The sequence below is a fragment of the Aristolochia californica genome, unplaced genomic scaffold (assembly GCF_029961685.1).
Source record: "Aristolochia californica isolate CCGP_79_NKW_82.1479 unplaced genomic scaffold, dmAriCali1.0.hap1 SCAF_14, whole genome shotgun sequence".
NCBI classification, from domain to species: domain Eukaryota; kingdom Viridiplantae; phylum Streptophyta; class Magnoliopsida; order Piperales; family Aristolochiaceae; genus Aristolochia; species Aristolochia californica.
Window position 1 is genome coordinate 3,801,712 of NW_027181815.1, and position 22,154 is coordinate 3,823,865.

Sequence of the window (22,154 nt, forward strand, 5' to 3'; positions counted from 1 at the left end):
TTGAAGGTTGGGTAGAAGGCTTCTACACTTGACCATAACTCGTCCTAATCTCAGTTTTGCAGTTCACACACTCAGCCAATTTATTTCCAAGCCAACTACTGCACATATGGTTGTTGCTCATAAGGTTTTGAGGTACCTTAAGGCAACTCCTGGCCAAGGACTTTTTCTTGTTGCTCATTCATCACTGCAGATAGTTGCATACTATGACTCTGACTGGGCTTCTTTCCCTGACACCCGTCGGTCAGTGACAGGCTACTGCATTCTACTTGGCAATTCACTTATTTCATGGAAATCTAAAAAGCAAACCATAGTTTCAAGGTCTTCAGCAGAAGCCGAGTACAAGTCCATGGCAGCAACATGTGCTGAAATCACTTGGCTCAAGTTTCTACTTGAAGATCTTCAAGTTTCCCATCCTCAAGTTGCTCATCTTTTTTGTGATAATCAGGTAGCCATTCACATCGCTGCAAATCCAGTTTTTCACAAGCGTACAAAACATATCGAGTTAGATTACCATCTAATTCGAGATACATGGATGGTTCCATTTCCACCTCTCATGTTCCTAGCCACTTACAACTTGTTGATCTCCTCACCAAGGCTCTACCTTCTACAACCCTTCAATCTCACTTGCTCAAAATGGGAATAGTAAACTTCTCTTTTCCATCTTGTGGGGGTGGGGTATTACAGCACCCTGTTTCTCCTGCTCAGCACCCTGTTTCTGTTGCTGACAATGCTGCAAGTCGATCACTCACTCAATCAAGCGCATAAGGATAGACCAGATTAATTTTGAATTTTCTTTCATTTTCTATTTTACCTTACTTGTTGTGTTGTACAATTGTAATTGGTTCTGTTATTTTTCTTGTTAGTATTGGGATATTAGATTTTGTTATAGAGGTAGCTGTTATTTTTCTTGTTAGTATTGGTAAAGTTGTAATTGATTCAGATTCATAGTGAATACCGGATAAATTATTCTTTTTTCATGGTTGCTTTTCCTGTTTCCTTACACATATATAGTTTATTTGCGTAGAACAAGTTGTATCAGGTAGAGATGCTTTGAACGAAGTCGTCTTAGTATTAATTGTATGAGTGTAAGAAGTTACTTGCTTGATGGGATTTCTGCGTGGAAACCAATGTGAATTGTCATTTGACCATTGTAAGCTTGAAGAAAGCTGCTGGACAGTTCGAGTCGAAAGACAGTAACCACGTCCTCACGCTTCTCCGAACTCTTCTCTTATTTATTGGTCTAATCAAATCTTTCTTGTAAATTGCTCAAGGCAGAAGATGCATGGGAAGATTCAAAGGATTTATGTTAAGTTCTGGATACATTTTCCTGGTATCCGAAGGAAGTGCAAGTATCACTCTTCTGCGGCGGTGCGGCGGTGTCATGAAGAGAGAGATACCGAAGAACAGCAAGTCAATTTCTTATGTCTACGTGCAAAGGCCAACTAATTGATCGCTTGCAAACAGATGCAAGGAAATAAAAATTAATACATACTTTTGTTGCAAAATTCCTCCTTTAATTATATGAATGTTTTACATATTTTTGCAATAGCAGCGACCTCAACAAAATATCCCAATCTGTATCTCATAATGGCCCCTGGAATTTTTAAATATGAGCTTTGGCTTACAATCTGTTCATAATTTAGTTTTATCGTGTTTTTTATTGTATGCTTACGATGTGCTGTTTTTCTTATTTGCCTTTCTTCTAGTATTACCTTTTCTTCCCTCGTTGGTTTTTCCTAATAACATGACAGGAACCATTTTATTCGATCCTTTTTCTCTTTTTTCATTATCTTCATCTTCAGGTCCAAATCGGTTAACTCTGTTTGTTCAGATCCAGTCCTTGCGATTACAAACAGCTGTTTCTGCTTCTCAAGATATGCGAACCAACATAAAGAACTTGGTTGTCAACCCCAGTATTCTATAGACGTTTCCACTTTCCATCTACAGAGGAATCATCAGAAATTCAGTCTTGAGCAAAGCAAAATGTGGGAAATCCTCAAGAGAAAGGAACGGATAAAACAGCGCCAAAAGAAGAAGACTGAAAATGAAACAACCTTGCAAATCACGCATAATTAAAAGTTCTGCTAATTGGATGAATCGACGTTTAATCTTTATTTTGGTACATAAACAATCAATCTGTGTCGCTGTACATGGTGCAATTCCAATAATTAACCTGCACTCCCAGCCATGAGTGCCACCTACTGCAGGCTTATTCTTGTGTGTTCTTCTTCTTGATTAACCTCTTCCGTCGCTGTACTGATACGACTTCTCTAGTAAGGCCGATCTCCGATATAATTCCCTGGCGGATAGTACTCGCAGGTGATGAAGCTGTCCCCACTGTCACAAATGATCTTCGCGCAGCCGACTCGCTCCGTGTTCCGCCACACGATCTGGGTGTAGTGAGAGCAATCAGGGCCGCTGCAACTGTTGCTTTTGTGGTGATAGTACTGCTTTTCGGCCACCCAAGCATTGACGGCATCTTTGGCGGTCCACCGGCGGCCCTGGCCCCAGAAGATGTTCTCTCCAAAGACGAGTGCCGAGGAGTGCACCAATCTGCAATCATGTCGCCTTTGGTTCGAATACACGCGAGCGTATGTAGCAAGTAGAGGCTCCCAGACGAGCGGCGGGACCCCAACGGCTTTTCGTGCATTGTTATGTCCGTCGAGAAACTGTTGAATCATCTCAGTCTTATTCATGGCTCCATCAATGGTGGTCAGTGAGCTGAGGAAGAGAGTTAGGAAGAGAAGGAGAGACTCGGTGACGTTGGGAAAAGCACTAGTATACCAAATCATCGCCATTGAAAGGGAAGAGAGGAGGTAGGTCGCTGGAGAGGGAAAGTTAGAGCTTCTTCTTCTGACCTTGTACGTGAGTTGGGATGAAGGGCGGATAGGCGCTATAGTGATAAACAGGAGAGAAATGACGGCTGATGAGGAGCTGTTTTATTGCTTTGGAGGTAAGACTAGAATTTAATATTCCTGGCCTGGTTTAGACTTTAGCGCCGTGTGGTGCAAATAAGTTGGCTGTGAGGTTTATCCATTTCATGGTGGCGGTGGTCGGAGTTGCTTTCGGTCGACTCTTCTGTAGGCTGGACCTTCAAGTGCAAGTTAAATCGCCATTAGAGTAGGCTGATGCATGGAGGGACGGAACTCTGTCACTAATTGTCAAGAACCGATGAAATTTTGCACGGCTCTTATGCGATATTTAATTTAAAATGGGTAATTTAGTAAAATTCCCTTAAAAGTTTAAGATGTAAAAACATATTTGATAAATTTAGTGATCTTAAGATCCTAATGACTTCACAATCCAACCCAAATGATAAGTATAAAAAATAATTTTATAACTCAAGATCAAGACCATTTTTAAGTGTTCTAATGATATCTCTGTTTCTGCTCAGAGACCTGATCAGCTTCATCCATCATGAAAATCCACTTCAAATCCATCCTGCTGGGTTCTGTTGGTGCTTGTCTGCGTTCAAAAGGGTGGCAGACTTTGAACATGCCGAAGATGAGTTACAATGTAAAATTCGTTTTCTTGAGCTTCTTTACTTAGTCGCAGTACCCAAACGAGAAGAAACTGCAACTCGAAGCAGAGGAAGCCGTTCCAAAGAAAGCTACTAAAAGTGTTGTCCCTGAATGTAAATTTATCTTTTGTCAAAATGTTCTTCCATTTACGAGGGTCTGGTTTTCAAGCTTTTACAATTAAAATCTGTACTGAAATTTTCTTTTCGAATTATGCGCGTCATTAGAATCTTCTCTGCTCTGAGAAGAACACCTGATGAACCTGATGAATCTTCACGGAGGAACCTCTATCAGATAATCTGTTATCACATAAGGAAGCTAACCCCTCCCAACTCATTATACCTCCCCAACATGATATGCTCACTCCACTGGCTTCTAACCCGCCACCTCTACCAACCATTTAATGCACCAACTTCAGAGAATCATATTCACCCATTCACTGGTTCCTCCCTGGCTTTCTCCCCTTGAAGTGGGATGGGTTGGACACATCCGTCGTGACTCATGTGTCTTGCAATCTTTTGGATTCCTAAGCCATTCATCTATAACAATATGATGTCTATCTTTTATTCCATGTGGTTTATTTAATAAGGTTTTTTTTTAAAGAAAAATATTTTACAATGAATCAATGTTATAACATAAATATTAGATTTCTTCAATTTTTATCACCAAAATACCCTTCTATCCGGTTCGGTTCTCTTGACCACATTTTTTTTCCAAAAATCTAAACAAACCCATCATATATTGTATGAGGCATCCAAATGGGCAAAAAGAGTCACACATCAGCCTAAATCCTAATTATAGTCTATGTAGTTTAGGACATGAACAAGTTGTACCAATTTGGGGCATTCTATTGAAAGGACCAAAATAGTATTTGGTCAATTGCTTCCACATACTAGATAGGTAGGCTAAATGCCCATCCTTGATGACCTAAAATTCTATGCCACTAATACCTTATCCCCTTGTGAACATTACAAATAAAAAAAAATTAATAAATACAATACGAGTGGATTACGTCGTGTTGAGTTCATACAATCAAGTCAAAGGATTGTCATCGCTCTCGAGGGATCAACCACTCCACTTGTTTGGGTGGGATATGTTAGGTCCTAGAAGGATAAATCTAGAAAAGGGGGTCAATAAGTTTATCAGACTAAATTATAAAGTATTTACATATATACCAATCAAAACACAAAAATAATAGTAGTTCACAATCAATATTTCCGATAGTTGCTTCACTCCCAAAAACTTTTGTTCGTAATTAAAAGGGTTTCATATAATTCGTTACACAACATGAACAAGTTAGAACCTCAAGAGACTTAAATAGAGTAGTGGCTCAAACACCTTGGGACTTATGGTCAACAACTCCTAGTTAAGTTTATCATTATATGTTATATTATCAATAGATTTGGTACCATATTAGCACTAAGTGACATGAGACCGTAAGTCGAACAAAAATCGAGGACCAAGTAAACAAATGAAAACTAACAATTGATAATATTTACCTAATAAATATTTTTATATAACTCACTTAACATTTAATAATACAAAAATATTATATTAGTTACATACATGAAACTGGGTTAAACAAGTATAAAAGTACTATATTATCACATAACTAGGTCCTATGAAAGGGTATTTTGGTCTTAACATTGACATTATGTAATTTAAGTGATGAAAATCGAAGAATAATAATTTTTTTATATAATGATATTGGCATTAGATTCTTTTTAACTCATGAGAAGCCTCGTAAAGGCGCTAATTTAATCTGACCTATTACGAATAAAGATATTTAACTAAAACGTGGGAAAACGCTCTCAAGGCTCGACATTGAAAATCGAAGCCTATAAAACTACGTGCAGAGGGTGCAGCATTTACAAGCGAGCTAGTCTCCAGGTTGATTGCCAAACTAAGGAACATGCCTGCCATCCCCACCGCCTTGCCCTGGAGTTCAAGCCAGAGCTTCGACGAGCACCAATGGGTCATCCAAATCCGCCGAACCTTCGAAGACGAGATCGAAGAAGACGATGACGACGGACTTGCCGTATCCATCTTTAATGTCCCCAAAACATTGATGGCTAACAAACCTGAAGCTTACGTTCCTCAGCAGGTAGCAATTGGTCCTTACCACCACTGGCGTCCAGAGCTCTATGATATGGAGAGGTACAAGCTCTCGTCTGCAAAGAGGATCCAGAGACAACTCGGTTTCGAGTTCTTTCGTCTGATTGACCATCTGTTGAAGCTCGAGCCAAGGATCAGATGTTGCTACCATCGTTACCTGGATTTTTGTGGTGAAACCTTGTGCTGGTGCATGGCTGTCGACGCCTGCTTCTTGTTGGAGTTCCTTCAAATCTTCTCAACCGGAGAAGGTAAGGCGCTTGCAAGCGTTTGTTCCAGGATGTCCCATCTGCTAGATAATGTTGGATCCAAATCGGCTCATAATGCGATTTTGAGGGATATAACGATGCTTGATAACCAGATCCCACTCTTTCTCTTGAGGACGATATTGGGATTTCAGCACTCTTCTTCGCAGGTAGAGGATTTGTTACATTCGATGCTGGTGGGATTATGTAAGCAGGTCTCCCCGTTCAAGATGACAGGGGATTTACAAAGCGTCAATATCACCCGCCATGCACATTTGCTGGAGCTTGTCTACTTTGTCATCATGCCCAAGTCAAAAGTAACAACTGAAATTACGGAAACGGAAGAGTATTCCGAGGCCGACGAAAGCAGTCGTGGGTTGTCAGAAACAGGCGAGAACACTATCGGAAAGCTCCTGAAGAGAATCTGGAGTTTGAATTGCTCACCTGTTCTTCTAATTAAGAGGGTTATTTTTTCGAGACCTGTTTTAGTTTTTGTCAAAATTGTATGGAAAATTCTCTTTAATCTCCCCGTGTTTGCCGTCGTCAAACAACCCATTGAGCATCTCTGCTTCTCCCAAGGTAACGAAAACACCGGAGAGGACGAGGAAGAGTCCGTCGAAGACAACCAGCCACCCTTGTTTGAGGAAATCACGATCCCCTGTGTCACTGAACTCTTCTATGCCGGAGTCAAATTTGCTGCCACCAATGGTGACTTATCGACGATATCCTTCGACAAGAAGACCGTCACCTTGTATCTCCCCAGAATCACCCTGGATGTTAACACTGAAGTCGTACTAAGAAATATGATAGCCTACGAGGCATCCGCCGCTTCAGGGCCACTGGTTCTTTCCCGCTACACTGAACTGATGAACGGGATCATCGACACCAAAGAAGACGCGAAGCTACTCAGGGAAAGAGGGGTTCTTATTAACCATCTGCAGACTGATACAGAAGTTGCAGATATGTGGAACGGAATGTGCAAATCGGTTAGACTCACCAAAGTTCCTTTCTTAGATAAAGTTATTGAAGATGTTAACAGATACTACAATGGTCGATGGAAGGTTAAGCTCCGCCAGTTTATGAACGGTTACATATTTGTTTCTTGGCGGTTCCTCACATTAATGGCTGCCGTTATGCTCTTGCTCCTGGCCGGTTTGCAGGCTACCTGCTCTTTGTTTAAGTGTGATGAGTGGTAGAACTGAGTATTAGTGAGTTTCTCTAAGACAAAGTTGTATTCAGTTTTAGTGCTTTCTGTCTCTTATATATTAGTGAGTTTCTCAAAGCTGAAAAAATTGGTATGAAATGGTAGGAAAGGGAAGGACTTAGGGTTGGCTCCCACCTTCTCAATTTGTCCAAAAACCAGAGTGATCAAGTGGAAGGCACTCTCTCTCCTCCCCATCTCCATCTACACACAAAAATAAGGGAAGAGTCCTTTCTTCCTCTTATAGGTTCTCTTGACACCTTGATACAAGTTCTTTCAATGTGTTCAAAATTGGTCTTTTCGTTAATGTAGAGGGAGGTGTCATTCCTCAACCTACTTCCCTTTCTCTTCCAAAGTGGTCTCATGTGCCAACCTACCTTTTATTTTTGTTAGATTTCTAGGGGTTCCAAACAGACCCTTACAAGAAATAGAGAGAAAGAGAGAGAGGGTAGCAACATGGGGAAGTAATATTAATTTTTTGACAAAAACTTGAGAAAAATACTTTGTAATCTCTTCAATTGATGTAGCCGATTGTTCACAAAATTGCTCTGTGATTTTTCTCTTCATCTTGAAGGGTTTTTCATGTAAAATTTAGTATTTTTGATCGATTGTTTACTAATTTTATAATTTAACTTTACTAATCCCCTTCAAGCTTGTTTAGAACAACTAATTAGATGTGGGTTTTATTTGTCTTCTTGTACTCGACTACATATCAGCTTCAATTCACACATAGAAGGAGAAATTTGGTTATTTGTTTCCATCACTTTTGTTAGTGATCTCTTGTTGATACGACAAGTTGGCACATAAAGTGACTAAACTACCATTATATCCTTAATTATACTACATTAAGCAGATAAATATTTTAAAACACTAAATGTTTTTTTTTTCACATTTGTTTCTAAAGTTTAGTCACATGGTGGAGACATGGCTTGGGTAGTAAAATATTTCAAAATTACTTAATTTTTTTTTAATTTTAAGAGTATTACATATTGTTACTAATTAAAATTAACAAGCCTAGAAGAGAGTACATTGTGATTTTTATTATATTATAAGAGCACATAATACTAGTATGAACACTAAATATGTATACATATTTATGAAATATTACAATTAATCTTATATGTTAGATCAAAATTCGTTAACCTCCTCCACCTTATAGAGACGATGATCTAATTTGTTTTATGGTCCGAGTGACTCAGTTTCCCGAGCGAACTTGGGGCAAGTCAAGGGGCTTAGAAGGGGCGAGTCTGACCCCATCCGACCCGCCCCTTCCGAAATCCACGTCGGTCACTGTGTTAATAGCTTAATTAATAAAACAGCTCATAGTCTGTTAATGAATCATAATATCCACTGCCACGTAACCGGTACGGCTGACTATGCTTCAGCTCGCGGCAGCAGCGCTCATGAACTGTCGTCGACCGCAGCCGCGTTGCTGCGAGCAAAAACCAAAATCAGAAAGACGCCTAAAACAAGTATGAGAAGACGTCGTCTCGTTTCACCGTAACGCACCAACACACGAACAGCGCATTAAAATCGCGCACTCGTCAGTGAAACGAAAGAGACTGACTCTAGTTTGTTAGGGTTGAGACTCTTCTTTTTGCGCGTTCTCTGATCAAATTACTAGGCTACGGGTTCTCTTTTGTGGATATCCTCTCGCTCGGACGGTAAGAAGGATTGGCTTCGGAGACATTTCCGATGTTTTTTCGAGGTTATGGTTCTTTTTTCACATCGATTTTTCAAATTCTGCTGATTCACTTTCCGTTTCGCTTAAGTGGATTTCGTGTTCACATTTTTGGATGTTGCTCGTCTTCTATCACGAAGAACACTGGTTTAAATAAATTGAAAATGGTGAAGAGTTTTAAGTAATGGAGACGAGAGTTAAAAAGAAACGGGCATGAGAGTCATCAAAAAGGAAAAGTAATGAGACGAGAAAAAAAATTTAATGAAATTGTAACAGTGTTGTCTTTCCTTTGCTGAGTGCCATACTACTTGTTCAGTTCATTGGTCGGCCTTTGTTTCTCTATTATTCCCAGATATGAAAACTTCACTGTCCGGGGTTTTGGTTTTTCCTCTTATTCTTTTCTGTGTAACTATATGGAATTGCTATATTACCCTACTGTTTCTTATTTGTTTAAATGTTTGGTTGCAGATGATAGATAAACTTCCCTCTGCAAAATGAGGACCATCAAATACCAATGTACTGAATTAGAACAAGATACAGAAAGATGTGACTTGTGAAGTCTGATGATCGGTTTGGAGCCTGCTGCCACTACCCTGCGGCTACCATGTTTGAGACTTCTCTCTCCTCTGTTCAGCCCACAAATGTTTTGCCCGAGTTAATCAGGAAAAGAAAATCAACAGATCCTGACCACTCAGGAAGTAATATTTTAGATGAAGACCCCAAGTCTATCAGGGTGAATCCAGACGAGCTTAATAAAGGTCTTCAATTAGATGAATACCCTCATTACAGACCGGATGCTTCTAACATTATTCTAGGAAGAGATTGTGATGGCATAATTATGAGCAAACCAGGTGACTTGGATGACGAAAACTTTGAGCGTTCACTTGTGGACAAGAAGTCCCCTGAAAATTCAGTTAATCATTATGACAGGCCTCTAGAGATTGGAAATGATGCTTCAAATAAGCCTGTTAATATGCCCTCGAAGGTCATTGAGAGACTTTGGGATGGTTCACTTCAGCTGAGTGCTACTATAGCTGTGTCAGCAGTGGCCTTCTTCAAAAGGTTGCTTGAATGACTTTATAAACATTCTTTTCTTGATATAGGAACCAGTTGCTCTTTGACTCTTATTAGTTACTTGGGTGCTTGCAGTTACCATTTTCAGATTACCAGTTAACTCTTCAAGACCTCGGATAGTTGTTAGTTGTTCTGCTCTCATTTTTGGTTAGGTTGTTACAGTAAGAAGTTTTCAGTTTAGCAGTTAACTCTTCAACAACTTATACCCTTGTGGCATGGGCTACATCTCTAGCATGAATATCTTTAAAAACTTAACGATTTTCTGAGTCGGGTGGCTAAATACTCTCACTAGATTGAAGTTCAATGAGAGCATATCCACCACGGATGTGCTAGCCATTAGTCCACACCTTTTCCATCTTCAGTGTGTGAGGGTGGCACTGCACATTAAGTACCACTTACGGAGGCTGCTGATGCTGCCACTTTACCAGCAGCAGGCTTTTGTTCTCCTTTACTCCACAAGCTGCCTTCTGCCTTTCTGGTGATGCAGTGAGACAGTCTTAGATCCTGCATTTTGACATATGCCACAGATGTTCCTTTTGATTGGTGTTATTGTGGTTTAAGATTTCTTCAAATGTTAGTTTTGTAAGTACAGATTTATTGTCATTGTACAGTCTGTCAACTTTATATGGATAAACTAAATGTATTTCTTAGTCTGGAATTCAACTTGATTAGTAATATCAAATCTGTTATGTTTTCTTTTTGAAAAATGACCTTTTCTTATTAGCTTTACTTCTACCAGCATGGTTTTTACGATCCATGGTTTGCCAAAATTATGTGTTTTGATCACCAGTATCATAGCTGGATTATAAGTTGGGTGAAAAAAGTGTTAGACAGTATCACTGCTTATGGTAACTTGAATTTTTTTCTCTGAGTTGAAACAATATAAGTTATTATTTATTAACTGTAGTAGTGAAATTTCCTTGCAGTGGTGAGAAAGCCTCAAAAATCAAATGGCCTAAAACAGTAGAAGTTAAAGGGAAAGTCAGATTAGACGCTTTTGAAAAATTTATACAAGAGCTTCCTCGCTCCCGCAATCGTACACTAATGGTAATTACTCTGTTTTCTTATGATTCATGACACATTGCTATGATAAATGATGATGATGAAAATAGCTTATTGGATCAAGTAACATGATTATCGACATGGTTTTCTATGACATGGACAGATATTTATTTCTATAGTTACCCAAGAGCTCATTGGTTCCTTTGGTCATTGTCTACTAGCTAGTAAAGCTTGTTCACACACTTTTCTTGTTTCAAACAAACATATCTAGTGTTGTCATCTGTGGTTACACGCACTCTTCTTGATATATACTCGCCAGTCATAAATTTGTGTTTCAACACACTGATGAACCAAAACCTGCAAATAAGAAATAAAAATAACTTTGAAGACAGAGAAAAGTTATTTTTGGCACTTCCTGATTCTTTTCTTCTTCGACAACTTGTTCCCTTCTTGAATAGTTTGAGAAGAGAACAAAGTCAAAATTCTAGATTTTCCATTCGGAGTAAAAAAAAGAGAAATTCAACGTCAACAACCATGTTGTGCTCAATTCTAGCAGAAATTTTTGGAAAAGTGTTGAGCACTCTAATCATACTTTGTCCTTAGAAGTTTTTCTTAGCCTCTTTTGTATTCATCTCTTTTACTCAAGAAAAAACCACTTAAAGTTGTCTTTTATTTAAAAAAAATAAAAAGAGAATGCCATGTTTATGGATGCCAAAATGTTCATTGGGCTTTATTTATTAGTTCTGCCTTGTATTAGGCTTAGGGTTTTTACTTATTTTGTTATAATATTTTCATTCTCTTTCCAAAAGCCAAGGGAAAGTTTGGCTGGGCCATTAGTTCTCCATTGTTAATACTCTGTGAAATGAGAATCAGTTTCAGGAGAAGGTTGCTGAAGGTGAAACCAGTAAGTAACTTTATGAATGTGGTTATATAGCAGATTATGTAACTGTTATTTATTACCATCTGAACACACTGTTGAAAAGATACCAGATATGAGTATGTGAATGTGTTTTGAGTAGATGTGGTACTCGGCTTGAGTTTCCCTATTCCAAAGATAAGTTTCATATGGATTGCTATCAGAAGAATATTTTTGTTCCTTAACAGTCCTTGGCATTGGCTTAGTACTTTGAGGAGTAATGAGTGAAAACTATATCTTGAACATGTTCTGAAGGAGCTTCCCTTTTCCTTCCTAAATGTAAGATGCATGTTGTGAATCACTCTATGCGACTTAATGACAAAGTCCACCTGCAGTGAGGATTAGAAACCCAAAAGCAAAACCATGGATCCATAACTTTGATGACAATGAATACCGAATCTTTGCATTGTCTAATCATGAGAAATAGAACCAAAAGCAACTTGAAATCACAACTTTTGTCAATCCAAAAATAAGTTGTCTAAATACTTACGAGCATGGGAGGATATAAAGCACATGGAGCTGCCAAAAGCTTACCAAGCAAACATTTCTCTACTAGAGTAATTAGCATCTTTCCTTTTCAATATAAAGCAGGGAACCAACCTTAATTTGTTACTGTTGTAAGAAATAAGAATCATTGAGATTCTGGAAGCCTGCTATAAAAATTCTAATCCCTTTAATGGTCCATGCTAGTCAGGGTTACTTAAGCTACAGAATCTGAACGCAGGTAAGAAGTATCTGTGCTAAGTTCTCCATGATAACTATGTAAGGTTAATGAAATTCTGTCCCTAAACGAAAAATTAAATCAAGTGAGCAATGAGAATAGATTAACAGTTTACCAGGCAAAAAAGCTGTGAAAGTTCTTAACCAAAGCATTTATTGACAATAATGATATAGTTGAAACATAAAAAATTCTCATCATGTAGAGTTGGATCACCAGTGAGTTGGAGATTCTTAATCACTAGATTTCCACTCACAAAAATTATAATAACCTCTTTGACTTCCTTTGATCAAGTGAATATATTAAGTCTCCATGGCAAATCCCTCAAATGTTTAAAAATTCCATTATTCTGATCAAGAAATTATCTTAAATAAATCAAACTATATTCTTCCAAAGAGGATGATGTCATCCACATAGATGATCAAAACTAAACTCTTGAAGGGCGTCTAAGGACAAACAACAAATGGTTGCAATGACTGTGGGAAAATCCAAACGTAATGACCACAAAGTTGAATTTTTCAAACCTCGGGCTCTACTTTAAGTCATAAATTGCTTTATGTAATTTACAGACAGTGCCATTTTCCTCTTGAACAACATATCTAAGAGGTTGCTCCATGTACACCTCCTCTTGATCCTCATATAAAAAGGCATTTTGGATATCCAATTGATGTAACAACCATCCTTTATTTACTAACATAGAGATTAGGTTATGTACAAAGTTGAGTCGTGCCATTGGAGAAGAGTTATCAAAGAAATCCACACCATATGTCTCTATCTACCCTTTTGCAACAAGCTAAGTTGTATGTCGCTCAATAGAACCATCAATGTTAAATTTCACTATGTATACCCATCTGCAACCTACAATGGCTGCAGTCAGAGGGGGACCACAAAGAATCTTTGTACCTCTAGACGGTAACGCTTGCATTTCACTTTGGACATTTTAAAGCTTCCTGCTCAGTTTTAGGAACAAACATAAAAGACAAGGAAGTGGCAATGGATCGAAAGTGAGACAAGAGATTATAAAAAACAAACTTGGAAATATGATATCCAATACATGTAGAAACCCCTTCCTTTGAGTGATAGGAAGTCTAACTCATCTTCATCGAAACCATTGGATGTCGGAGGAGATGATGAGGGAAGAGGCATGGACTGACCATCTTGAACTACAACATATGAAGGCTGAGGAGCAAGCAAGCAGCTATCCATTGAAGGCAAACCACGATCACTAGGAGAAATCTACTTTGTGCGATGATACACTTGCGGAAAATCTTTAGTAAGCCTCACCACTTTTGGCTTTTGTTCATCCGTAGGAGCATCCATCAACGGAATAGGAAGAGGAATTGCTGGACTTAATGAGGAGGGCATGACCGACTCCATGGTAGATACGAAATAAGGATATTTTCAAAAAAGGTAACATCAGATGACATATAACACGTTTTAGTCTTGGGTTCATAATAATTGTAACCTTTTTTTATCTTGAGGATACACCAAAAATCTATACTTGATGGATCTTGGAGAGTTTATTAACAGAGAAACCAAGTGGATGGACAAAACATGTACAACCAAAAATGCAAGGACAAGTATCAAACAAAGTTCTCTTAGATTGAGGGACCTAAAGAGGAATACGATCAGACAAAACATACGAGGGCATTTGAAGTAACACATATTGAACACCACATCCATCCAATAAGTTTTAGGGATCTTCATTTGAAACATAATAGTCCAAGCAACATCTAGCAAATGGCGGTTTTTACATTAAACAACCTTGTTTTATTGTAGGGTATATGGGCAAGTTGTTTCATGTAAGATGCATGTGTAGAATAAAAAAGTTGAGAAGCTCTTATTGACAAACTCATGTTCATTATTTGTATGTAAAATTTTGAGTGAAGTACAAAAAAAATTCTTTATGTCAATATAAATTTTTAGGAATACATTAAAAACTTCATATTTTCATTAGGAAATTACACCCACACGAGATAATGATAATCATCCACAAAAGACAAAAAAGCATGATGACTCTTACGACTACTTGATGGAAACGTTGCCTTGTGGTGCTTCCCGAGCTGACAAGCCTCGCAATGAAATGATAATTTTGAAGGACCAGGAGTGATAATATGAATCTTAGCTGGAGAAGGATGTCCCCATCAAAGATGTCATTGGCTATGGAGAAATCCTCGCTTGAAGTGCAATGTTCGTTGGTGGCCCTTCAAGATGTTAGAGTTCTTCACATTCTTGTCCCCCACCAATCATCCTCAAGTCCTGAAAAACACAATCAAAAGGAAAAAAATGTTAGAGTGCAGATTAAAGATTTTGTTAAGTAACTTACAAACAACAAGTTAATGGAAAATTTAGGAAAATATAAGACGAAGGATAAAGAGGGATTGGATGTGGCCTGAACTGCACCCTCCCCCTAAACAGTGAAAGTGATTTGCTGACAAGACCGATTTATGAAGAGGAGATATAGTCAAGGACAAAAGTGGGGGGACATGCCTAACATATGAGCCGAAAACCTGAGCTAATGATCCAAATAAGAGAGGAATACACACGGAAGGCAGCCATGTCTGAAGTTGCTAAGGTGGTGCTGGCATTAGGAGGAGGATCAGGGGCTGAGGTACTAGAAGAAGAGAACATTTGTCCTAGCTTTTCTACCAATTCTTGAATTTTGGTTTGGATAGATGCAAGAGAGTCATCATCACCACCACCACTACCATCTAGTACATCTGACACACTAGAATTTCCCCACGTAACTTCTCAAATTTATGCCAGCACCTTTTAGACAAGTGGTTGGTTCTTCCACAATGAATACATTTTCTATCTTCATGACCCCTACCATGACCGGCTCCATCTCTTCCTCTTCCTCTTCCACCACCTCCACTCCCACATCTCGTTACATTTTCTGTCCTATTTTGTGTTGTTGCAGATTTCTAACACATCACCTGATTTAGAACTCTTATCAGATGAGGAAGTAACTGTGCCTCCAGCCCTTAGAACCCTTGAAGAAGTCTTTTCTAAACCAACACTTGGTCTTAGCTTATTGACTAACAATAAGTAGCTTATGAGCTTATTGACTAGCCCTTGGAACCCTTGAAGAAGTCGTCATTTACCAACAATTGAGTGAGAATTGCATCACATCTGGTCTTAAACCATGCAAAAACCAAGCAACCTACATCTGATTTTCTTTCTTTCTTAGCTCATCAACATCAGTAGTTAAGGGATGATACTCTTACTCCCATGCATCTTACCAAAATAAATCAGTCATACTCTTACTCCCACACATCAAAGTATAATCATAAGATAGTCATAGATTTCAGACTGGTTACTCTGATAGGAGTATAGGGACTTGAGGGTCTTCCACTTGCCTTTAGCAGTTTTGTAGGTCATAATGTAAGAACCAAGTCTAAACTCCACATTTCACTAGCCAAGTCATCACTTGATGATTATCTAATTCCCAGTCATCATTCATTGGTTTTGGGGGATCGTCCTTAAGATATTTAAGCTTCCTTTAGTCCTAAGATACATTTGGACAGAATTGGACCGATAACATAGTTTGAACTGATGTAATCTGAATAGAGGTAAAAGGGGGGCGGGGGGATTGGTCAACAAATATAAAATTTGAAGTTCATCTTCATCTTCTGATTCAAATTCATTTCATTCATCTACATGAACTTTATATTCGAATTGGGTGTTAGTGTGGACCAGTTCATGTGCACTGGAAAACAGTTTCCAGTGTTAGTGCCCCCAAATGAGAAAAATATGGAAAATAAGAGAATTAGTAACTTTTAATAGTATACTTAATTAAAATATAATACTTAAACATTAAATTAGGTTTAAACCATGAAACAAGCTTGACCCCATGCCCATGAAGTTGAAATTCTTGAAAACATTTTAAAAAATTGAAGTTTCACATCAGATTTGCTTCCTTGCAACAAGAGAAGGAACAGGGGAGGGTTCTGAATAGGCAGAAGAACACAGCAAAGACATTTGAGTAGAATTTACAAAATAGAAACAGAAGAAGCTACCCAAAAGTGATTTCCAAGTGCTCATTCCACTGTCATCTATAAGAATTACACAGAATTTTTACACAAGTTTTGTAATCTTTCCTGTATGTTTATTCAATATATCAATAGATACCACACAGGTAACAACCCCACCTTGACCAGCCATTAAGCAAATTTTCAACAAATACCAATTACCGACAGCAAAGAGAGAAGATTATAATACTGCACAGACAATAAAATCTTCTCCAGGAATAGAATGCTATAGAAAGTCTGCAATCTGAAGCTGAAAATTCTATTCACCAACACTCAAACACAATAACAGACACTTAAAACAGTATTATGAGGCTGAAAATTCAATTCATCATCACTCACACACAATTACAAGTACTTAAAATAGTCCTACGAGAACACTTGAAAGGTCACACTGCACTAACTCCAACGCCACCAAACACAGCAAAAACAGTCTTTCTAGGTCTGTGCAGATATAAAAACCCAGCAAAGGGGCAGTCACCAACCCAGAAATTGGGTTACAACACATGCTCAACGGCTTATGCAGCACATTTAAGCCATGAACCTACAGGATCAGGCAGAAAGAAGAAGAAAGATTCTAACTTAAAAAACAATCAGAATACAGAGTCGATGAATCCTTCCCCTGCAAGAAGTCACAGATACCAAGAAGAAATTAAAAAAAGGCTGGAACTTGAGTTCCCTTGGGACCTACTGTTCTGATACCATGGTAAATCCTGCAAACAAGTCTTGGAGGAGAAAAGAAGAAGAGAGAAGAGAAAATAGACGAAAAGAGTCGAGAGAAAGGTGCAAGAGTTAGATCCTTTATATAACATGTAATTTTCACTTAGGTGATTTATTTTTTATTTTTTTATTTAAAAAAAAATCAACTAAGTGAATATTACATGTTGTAACTACAATACCCCTCTAGGACTGCTTATAAAGAAAACTAATTTAACCAGCTCAATAACCAAAAAACAGGTCCAGTAACACTATCTATCACTGAGACCCACATAGCCCTAGAGGGAGCAGTCATGCACATTTGGAAAGATGAAAATACCTTTGAACTTCAACAGAGATGCCATCAAGGTCAGTTTTTCTGATGTTCACTAGGCGGAATCCATTAAGAAATTATGTGACTGGTTACAGATCTGGAGAAGGGTCAACTTGTCCCCAGATAAGTCTCAAACTCATTACAATGTCAAAGATATTTTGATGCGGCAAGAGAGTGAAACTCCTTTTTTCCCGAAGTTATGACGAAATGTAAGTTATTAATTTTTTGCATGAAAATGTAAGGATGGAAAGCTTCTATTGCATGGGAGTAAGAATTTCCTGTACTATTTTTCATCTTATTGAAATTTTTTCCATTATAAAATTGGATACATGTTTAGATTCTGATAATAGTTCTGATTTAGCTGAGCTTGACCTTTTAGCTTACCTAGCCTGAAATTTGGTCAGCAAACCTCTTTTCAAGCTTGAGAAGCTTTGAGCTATGAAAACCTGGAAAGCAAGTATGTAGGTCAATTTGCTCCACGTTTGAGGCACAGCGATGTGGTTGTCCTTTCATATCCATGTATATGAGGTTTTGTGAATCTAGCTGTTCTTCTTCTTTTTGTCCTCTGCTGAAATTGTTCTCTCAAAATGCATTAATATATTATGATGCTATGAGATTGATAAAACAGATATTTCATATGCTTCATGGTTTCTGTCTTGTTCATTCATCTGCAATTCAGCCAAATCTGATGGCGATGGAAAACTGCTGATACCTTCAAACATTGGATTGCAGGTAATCTCTGTTTGTTGGAATGTTCATTCATCTAAAACTGGACTGTTTGCCATGAAGGAGGTGAGACCATTAGAGATGTTACCAAAATTTCCACCATTCTTGATTTATCTGTGACCACAATCACAGAAGATGCTAACTAAATCTCTACCATTCTTGGTTGATCGGTCAATCGCAGGAGTGAATCACACTGCTCATATTCAGTGCTACATAAGTAGAACCAGTTATCAGTCTCTGGGGCTAATACAAAATCTTCCGAAATATGGTTGCTGATGTATATGATTAGTTAAAACAAATTTTAATATTCAAATACATAATGAGATAAAAAAGCAATCATAATAAAGCTCACATCCTAAGGTTATAAAATTCTTCTAAAGTCCTTAGTATTGCCAAAGATAAATATTAAATACAAATTCCTTAACCCAAATCCACAGATGTGGATCAGACTTTACTTCTCGTTCAGAATGAGGCTAAGAAAGAAGCATTTTGATTCCTAAAAAAAACCAGAAATATAAAAGAAAAAAGAAATAATTTCTATGAGATGATTTAGTATTATGTCCATATGTGACTTACAGGCTGCCAAAAACTACAAAGAAGGGAAGAGGGTTGGCTTGGCTGAAATATCTCCTGGTGTTGTCTTATATGTGTGTCCTCGAAGTGACAGTATCATCACAATACTTGCAAAGTATGGATTTTTCAAGGGAAAGGCTGTATTGGAAGGTGATCAGGATTCATTCATTGGCTGTGTTGTTTGGCGGAGAAACCGGACTTCATCAGTTTTGTCTAAAAACTCAGAAAAGAAAGTTCTCTCACAGGTTGGTCAATCAGTTGAGCCTCCTTCTGGTGCTGTGGTGGTAAAGCCAGAAGTTTTACATGGATGTCAAATTAGCCCCCCATCTGTTAATGAAGCTACACTTCAAATATCAAAAATAAATGAAAATATGAAGAATCCATCAAATGTCGATGAGTTGCTCTGCAATACTGTTCCTATGCCAGCAGCTCTGGCCCTGGATAATTCTCAGATCAGTTCTGGAGAACTGCCTTCATCAACAAGACCTGGTTTGATCTCTTTGCAATCAGCTAGGGAGTTTGTAACAGAGCTCGCTGCTTCTGAAGTGGAAGAAGCCAGTACAATTGTAGTATCAGCAGACCCATTGCCTCTTGGTGTATCACAACATGGTCTAGGCTCCGAAAAGAGATATGCTGCTAGCACATATGATGATGATCTTCCGGAGTTTGACTTTAGCACTGCATGTGGAGATCTTCTTCTACGTCCAGCAAGCAAACTTGGATTACTCAATGATAAGGATCATTTCTCCAAGAGAAGAAGGGATGAAGGTGATTCAGTGCCTCTGCTTCCAACTGCAAAAGTAATGGGGATTAACAATCAAAGAGTATCACGACCATCTGCTTTTCAGCTGCCAGCAATAAACCCCACAGCAGATTCACGTATTTCCCAAAAGAATATTTGGGATGATGATGACAATATACCAGAATGGATCCCTCCAGAACTGAAGCACAAGGCAATGTTGTCCTCAGTCTCCACTATTGGGCCCCATATGCCCTCTCCACTTGCTGCACTCACTACACAAAGAGCTCCACCCTGGCCCTTAATGCCCAGGAATTTTACTGCACAAGTTCTTCCTCCTTATCTCCCATCCATGCAAATGAGACCTGTGGCTGGATCAGTTATGCAGAATTTAACTTATGCTCCAGGATTTGGCAATCCTGACCAAGTCTTGAGGCCTCAATTCGGTATGTTCGACAGGGGACCTCAGATTAATTGGAGGGGGTGGAGAAGTTGACCCAGTATAAGCAGAGTAATTACTCAAAATGTTTGCTTGTGAGGCACAGCTTTGTCTATACTGTAAATAGGCTTGTTGAACAAACATAAGACTAGGTGGAAACTTCCTGAATCATTACTTGCAGTATCCAAAAAATCTCTTACTTTCTGTGGTTAAAGAGTAAATGCATGTAAAGAAGATTTTCTGGCTGATCACAAAGTACAGCCATGGAACCTCAATTGGCCTTATAGCTCTGTCTCTCTCAGTCAGCTGAATATATTTTACAGGGTAGTATAAAAGCAAGCACGATCCGGAGCCTGCTGGGGACTGCTTGTTTCTGAAGCAGTAACGAAGAAAGAGTTCTCCATTCTGAAGGTAAATTCGTTTAAGACAGATGCCATCGGAGCATCAGTCTGCCAAGTCCTAGATTACCCACTTATACCATATCAATTGATTTAAGCATTAAAAATGGCTGAAAGCCTTTCTGAAATGGGAGAAACCTACTTGAAAATAAAAAAGGAATACGCCAATGCTCTTTACTGCTGTTGAGAAACAGAACCTGGAAAACACATTTACGGATGAAAACTGAAGCTAGGCTTATCAAGTAAAATATACCTAACAGAAATTATTCTAGTAATTAACCTCCAGCAGATGAGCAAAATAGTCTAAGAGAGGATAAAAGCATTCCTAGATTGATTTTTCTTGGATTAATAACTGTGGTGGGATAGTGATGAAAACGTAGCTGTTTACAGGATAAGGCTAAGCTTACTTATTTAAATGCTTAAAACTATTGATATACAAAAATAACATAGAATAATATATTGGGAGAACGAAGGCTGATCCAATACGAAAAATTATTTAGAGCGAAACATGTAAAACACTATCTCAGTCGTCTAATCATGATCAATAGCTATCTTAATCGTCCGATCAATGGCTATCTCAATTGTCCATCATCATTTCGTATATTTTGCACCAACAAAGTTAGCAGTTTTTTTTTGTTAAAAAAGAGCGAAAACCCGTGCAATTTGACGGTTTTGTAAAAGTGATATAATAAAAGATATTTTTATTCACCTTTTAAATAAAAAATAAAATTTGAGTTTTGTATAATATGCATTTTGTCCCACCTTTGCATATTCTGAAATCTTTTGTGATGTAATTGAAAAAATACAAATTAATATAATTCATAAATATATTACTAAATAAGAGGATTGAATAACATAAATTTTTTCTAAATTAAAATTTAAAATTGAATAAAATTATTATTCAAATAATTTTTTTTTAAAAATAATATGCATTCAATAAAGACATTCTCCAATTTCAGAAGGGAATCAAGAAACTCAATTGTGACATACAACAAATGGAAATTGATATTTTTTTAGGGGTAATCAAACTCAAAGAACTTTCGTAATGTGGTAGGAACAATTTTATCATTTTAATTTTCAACTCTTCTTGATCTTCTTTAGTTCATTTTTTTTGCTAATGGAGGTGAAAGTAATTGATACGAAACGCTGTTTACTGATCGAATTCTAAATACGATACGCTGTTTATTAGAACTTCAGCACCTCCAAAACAACACTGATGCCACTAAATTAGACTCAAACCGGCGTACGCAGTACAAGAAAGAAGAGGAACAATCATCCACTTCTTACCAGGACGGCAGCTCAGTCGTCACCGTAAGCGCGGAAACGATAGCGCTCTTCGTAGGGGCCATCGAAAAATAGGTCGGCCTCGAACCACTTTGGGTACCGGACCAGGTCTCCCGCCACGAATCGCATATACCGGTCGCCGCTGCCTCCCTCCGGCACAACGCGGACCTCTCCTTCGACGACGTACACCTGCTGATCCACGTGCCAGTCCCACGGCAGCTGGCACCTGCCGGTTTTCCAAGTCGACCACCTCGCCACGCCCAGCTCCTCCAGCCGCTCCGCCGATACGCCTCTCTCCACACGCACACTGTACAACTCCTCCAGCGGCTTCTCGAACCTCGCCGAGATTGAGGACGGCGCCGCACGAATACGCCTATTTTGGCAGCATCTGGTGATGGGAATGGAGTTGGAGGATAGAAGGAGCGAGGCGTTGAAGCTCAGTGTCCCGATTGCCATTTCTCTAGCTTCCA

At 38.4% G+C, this 22,154-nt stretch overlaps 4 protein-coding genes across 5 annotated transcripts; 2 read left to right on the plus strand and 2 right to left on the minus strand.

Annotated features, from left to right (window-relative positions):
- Positions 1 to 2,270: 2,270 nt before the first annotated feature.
- Positions 2,271 to 2,798, minus strand: LOC137950242 (pathogenesis-related protein 1C-like). The gene has a single exon (XM_068796628.1). The coding sequence runs from the start codon at positions 2,796 to 2,798 to the stop codon at positions 2,271 to 2,273; it is 528 nt and encodes a 175-aa protein (XP_068652729.1).
- Positions 2,799 to 5,430: 2,632 nt separating this feature from the next.
- Positions 5,431 to 7,071, plus strand: LOC137950244 (putative UPF0481 protein At3g02645). Its single transcript, XM_068796630.1, has one exon. It carries the CDS (start codon positions 5,431 to 5,433, stop codon positions 7,069 to 7,071), a length of 1,641 nt encoding a protein of 546 aa, XP_068652731.1.
- A 1,456-nt stretch (positions 7,072 to 8,527) lies between these two features.
- On the plus strand, positions 8,528 to 20,301 carry LOC137950367 (uncharacterized). Of its 2 annotated transcripts, none has more exons than XM_068796788.1 (5): positions 8,528 to 8,784; positions 9,226 to 9,819; positions 10,758 to 10,878; positions 18,258 to 18,317; positions 18,830 to 20,301. In XM_068796788.1, exons 2-5 carry the CDS (start codon positions 9,362 to 9,364, stop codon positions 20,057 to 20,059), a joined length of 1,869 nt encoding a protein of 622 aa, XP_068652889.1. In that variant the 5' UTR covers positions 8,528 to 8,784; positions 9,226 to 9,361; the 3' UTR covers positions 20,060 to 20,301. The 2 variants fall into 2 exon arrangements, with proteins under 2 accessions (XP_068652889.1, XP_068652888.1); XM_068796787.1 differs by having other exon boundaries at positions 8,528 to 8,740.
- Positions 20,302 to 21,699: 1,398 nt separating this feature from the next.
- Positions 21,700 to 22,140, minus strand: LOC137950245 (uncharacterized). The gene has a single exon (XM_068796631.1). The coding sequence runs from the start codon at positions 22,138 to 22,140 to the stop codon at positions 21,700 to 21,702; it is 441 nt and encodes a 146-aa protein (XP_068652732.1).
- Positions 22,141 to 22,154: the final 14 nt, after the last annotated feature.

Coding starts and splice junctions, on each gene's coding strand:
- LOC137950242 (XM_068796628.1), bottom strand. CDS start 2,798: ATGGCGATGATTTGGTATACTAGTGCTTTTCCCAACGTCACCGAGTCT.
- LOC137950367 (XM_068796788.1), top strand. CDS start 9,362: ATGTTTGAGACTTCTCTCTCCTCTGTTCAGCCCACAAATGTTTTGCCC. Junction 10,879..18,257: donor CCCGCAATCGTACACTAATG/GTAATTACTCTG, acceptor ATTGGATTGCAG/GTAATCTCTGTTTGTTGGAA. Junction 18,318..18,829: donor GACTGTTTGCCATGAAGGAG/GTGAGACCATTA, acceptor TGTGACTTACAG/GCTGCCAAAAACTACAAAGA.
- LOC137950245 (XM_068796631.1), bottom strand. CDS start 22,140: ATGGCAATCGGGACACTGAGCTTCAACGCCTCGCTCCTTCTATCCTCC.
- LOC137950244 (XM_068796630.1), top strand. CDS start 5,431: ATGCCTGCCATCCCCACCGCCTTGCCCTGGAGTTCAAGCCAGAGCTTC.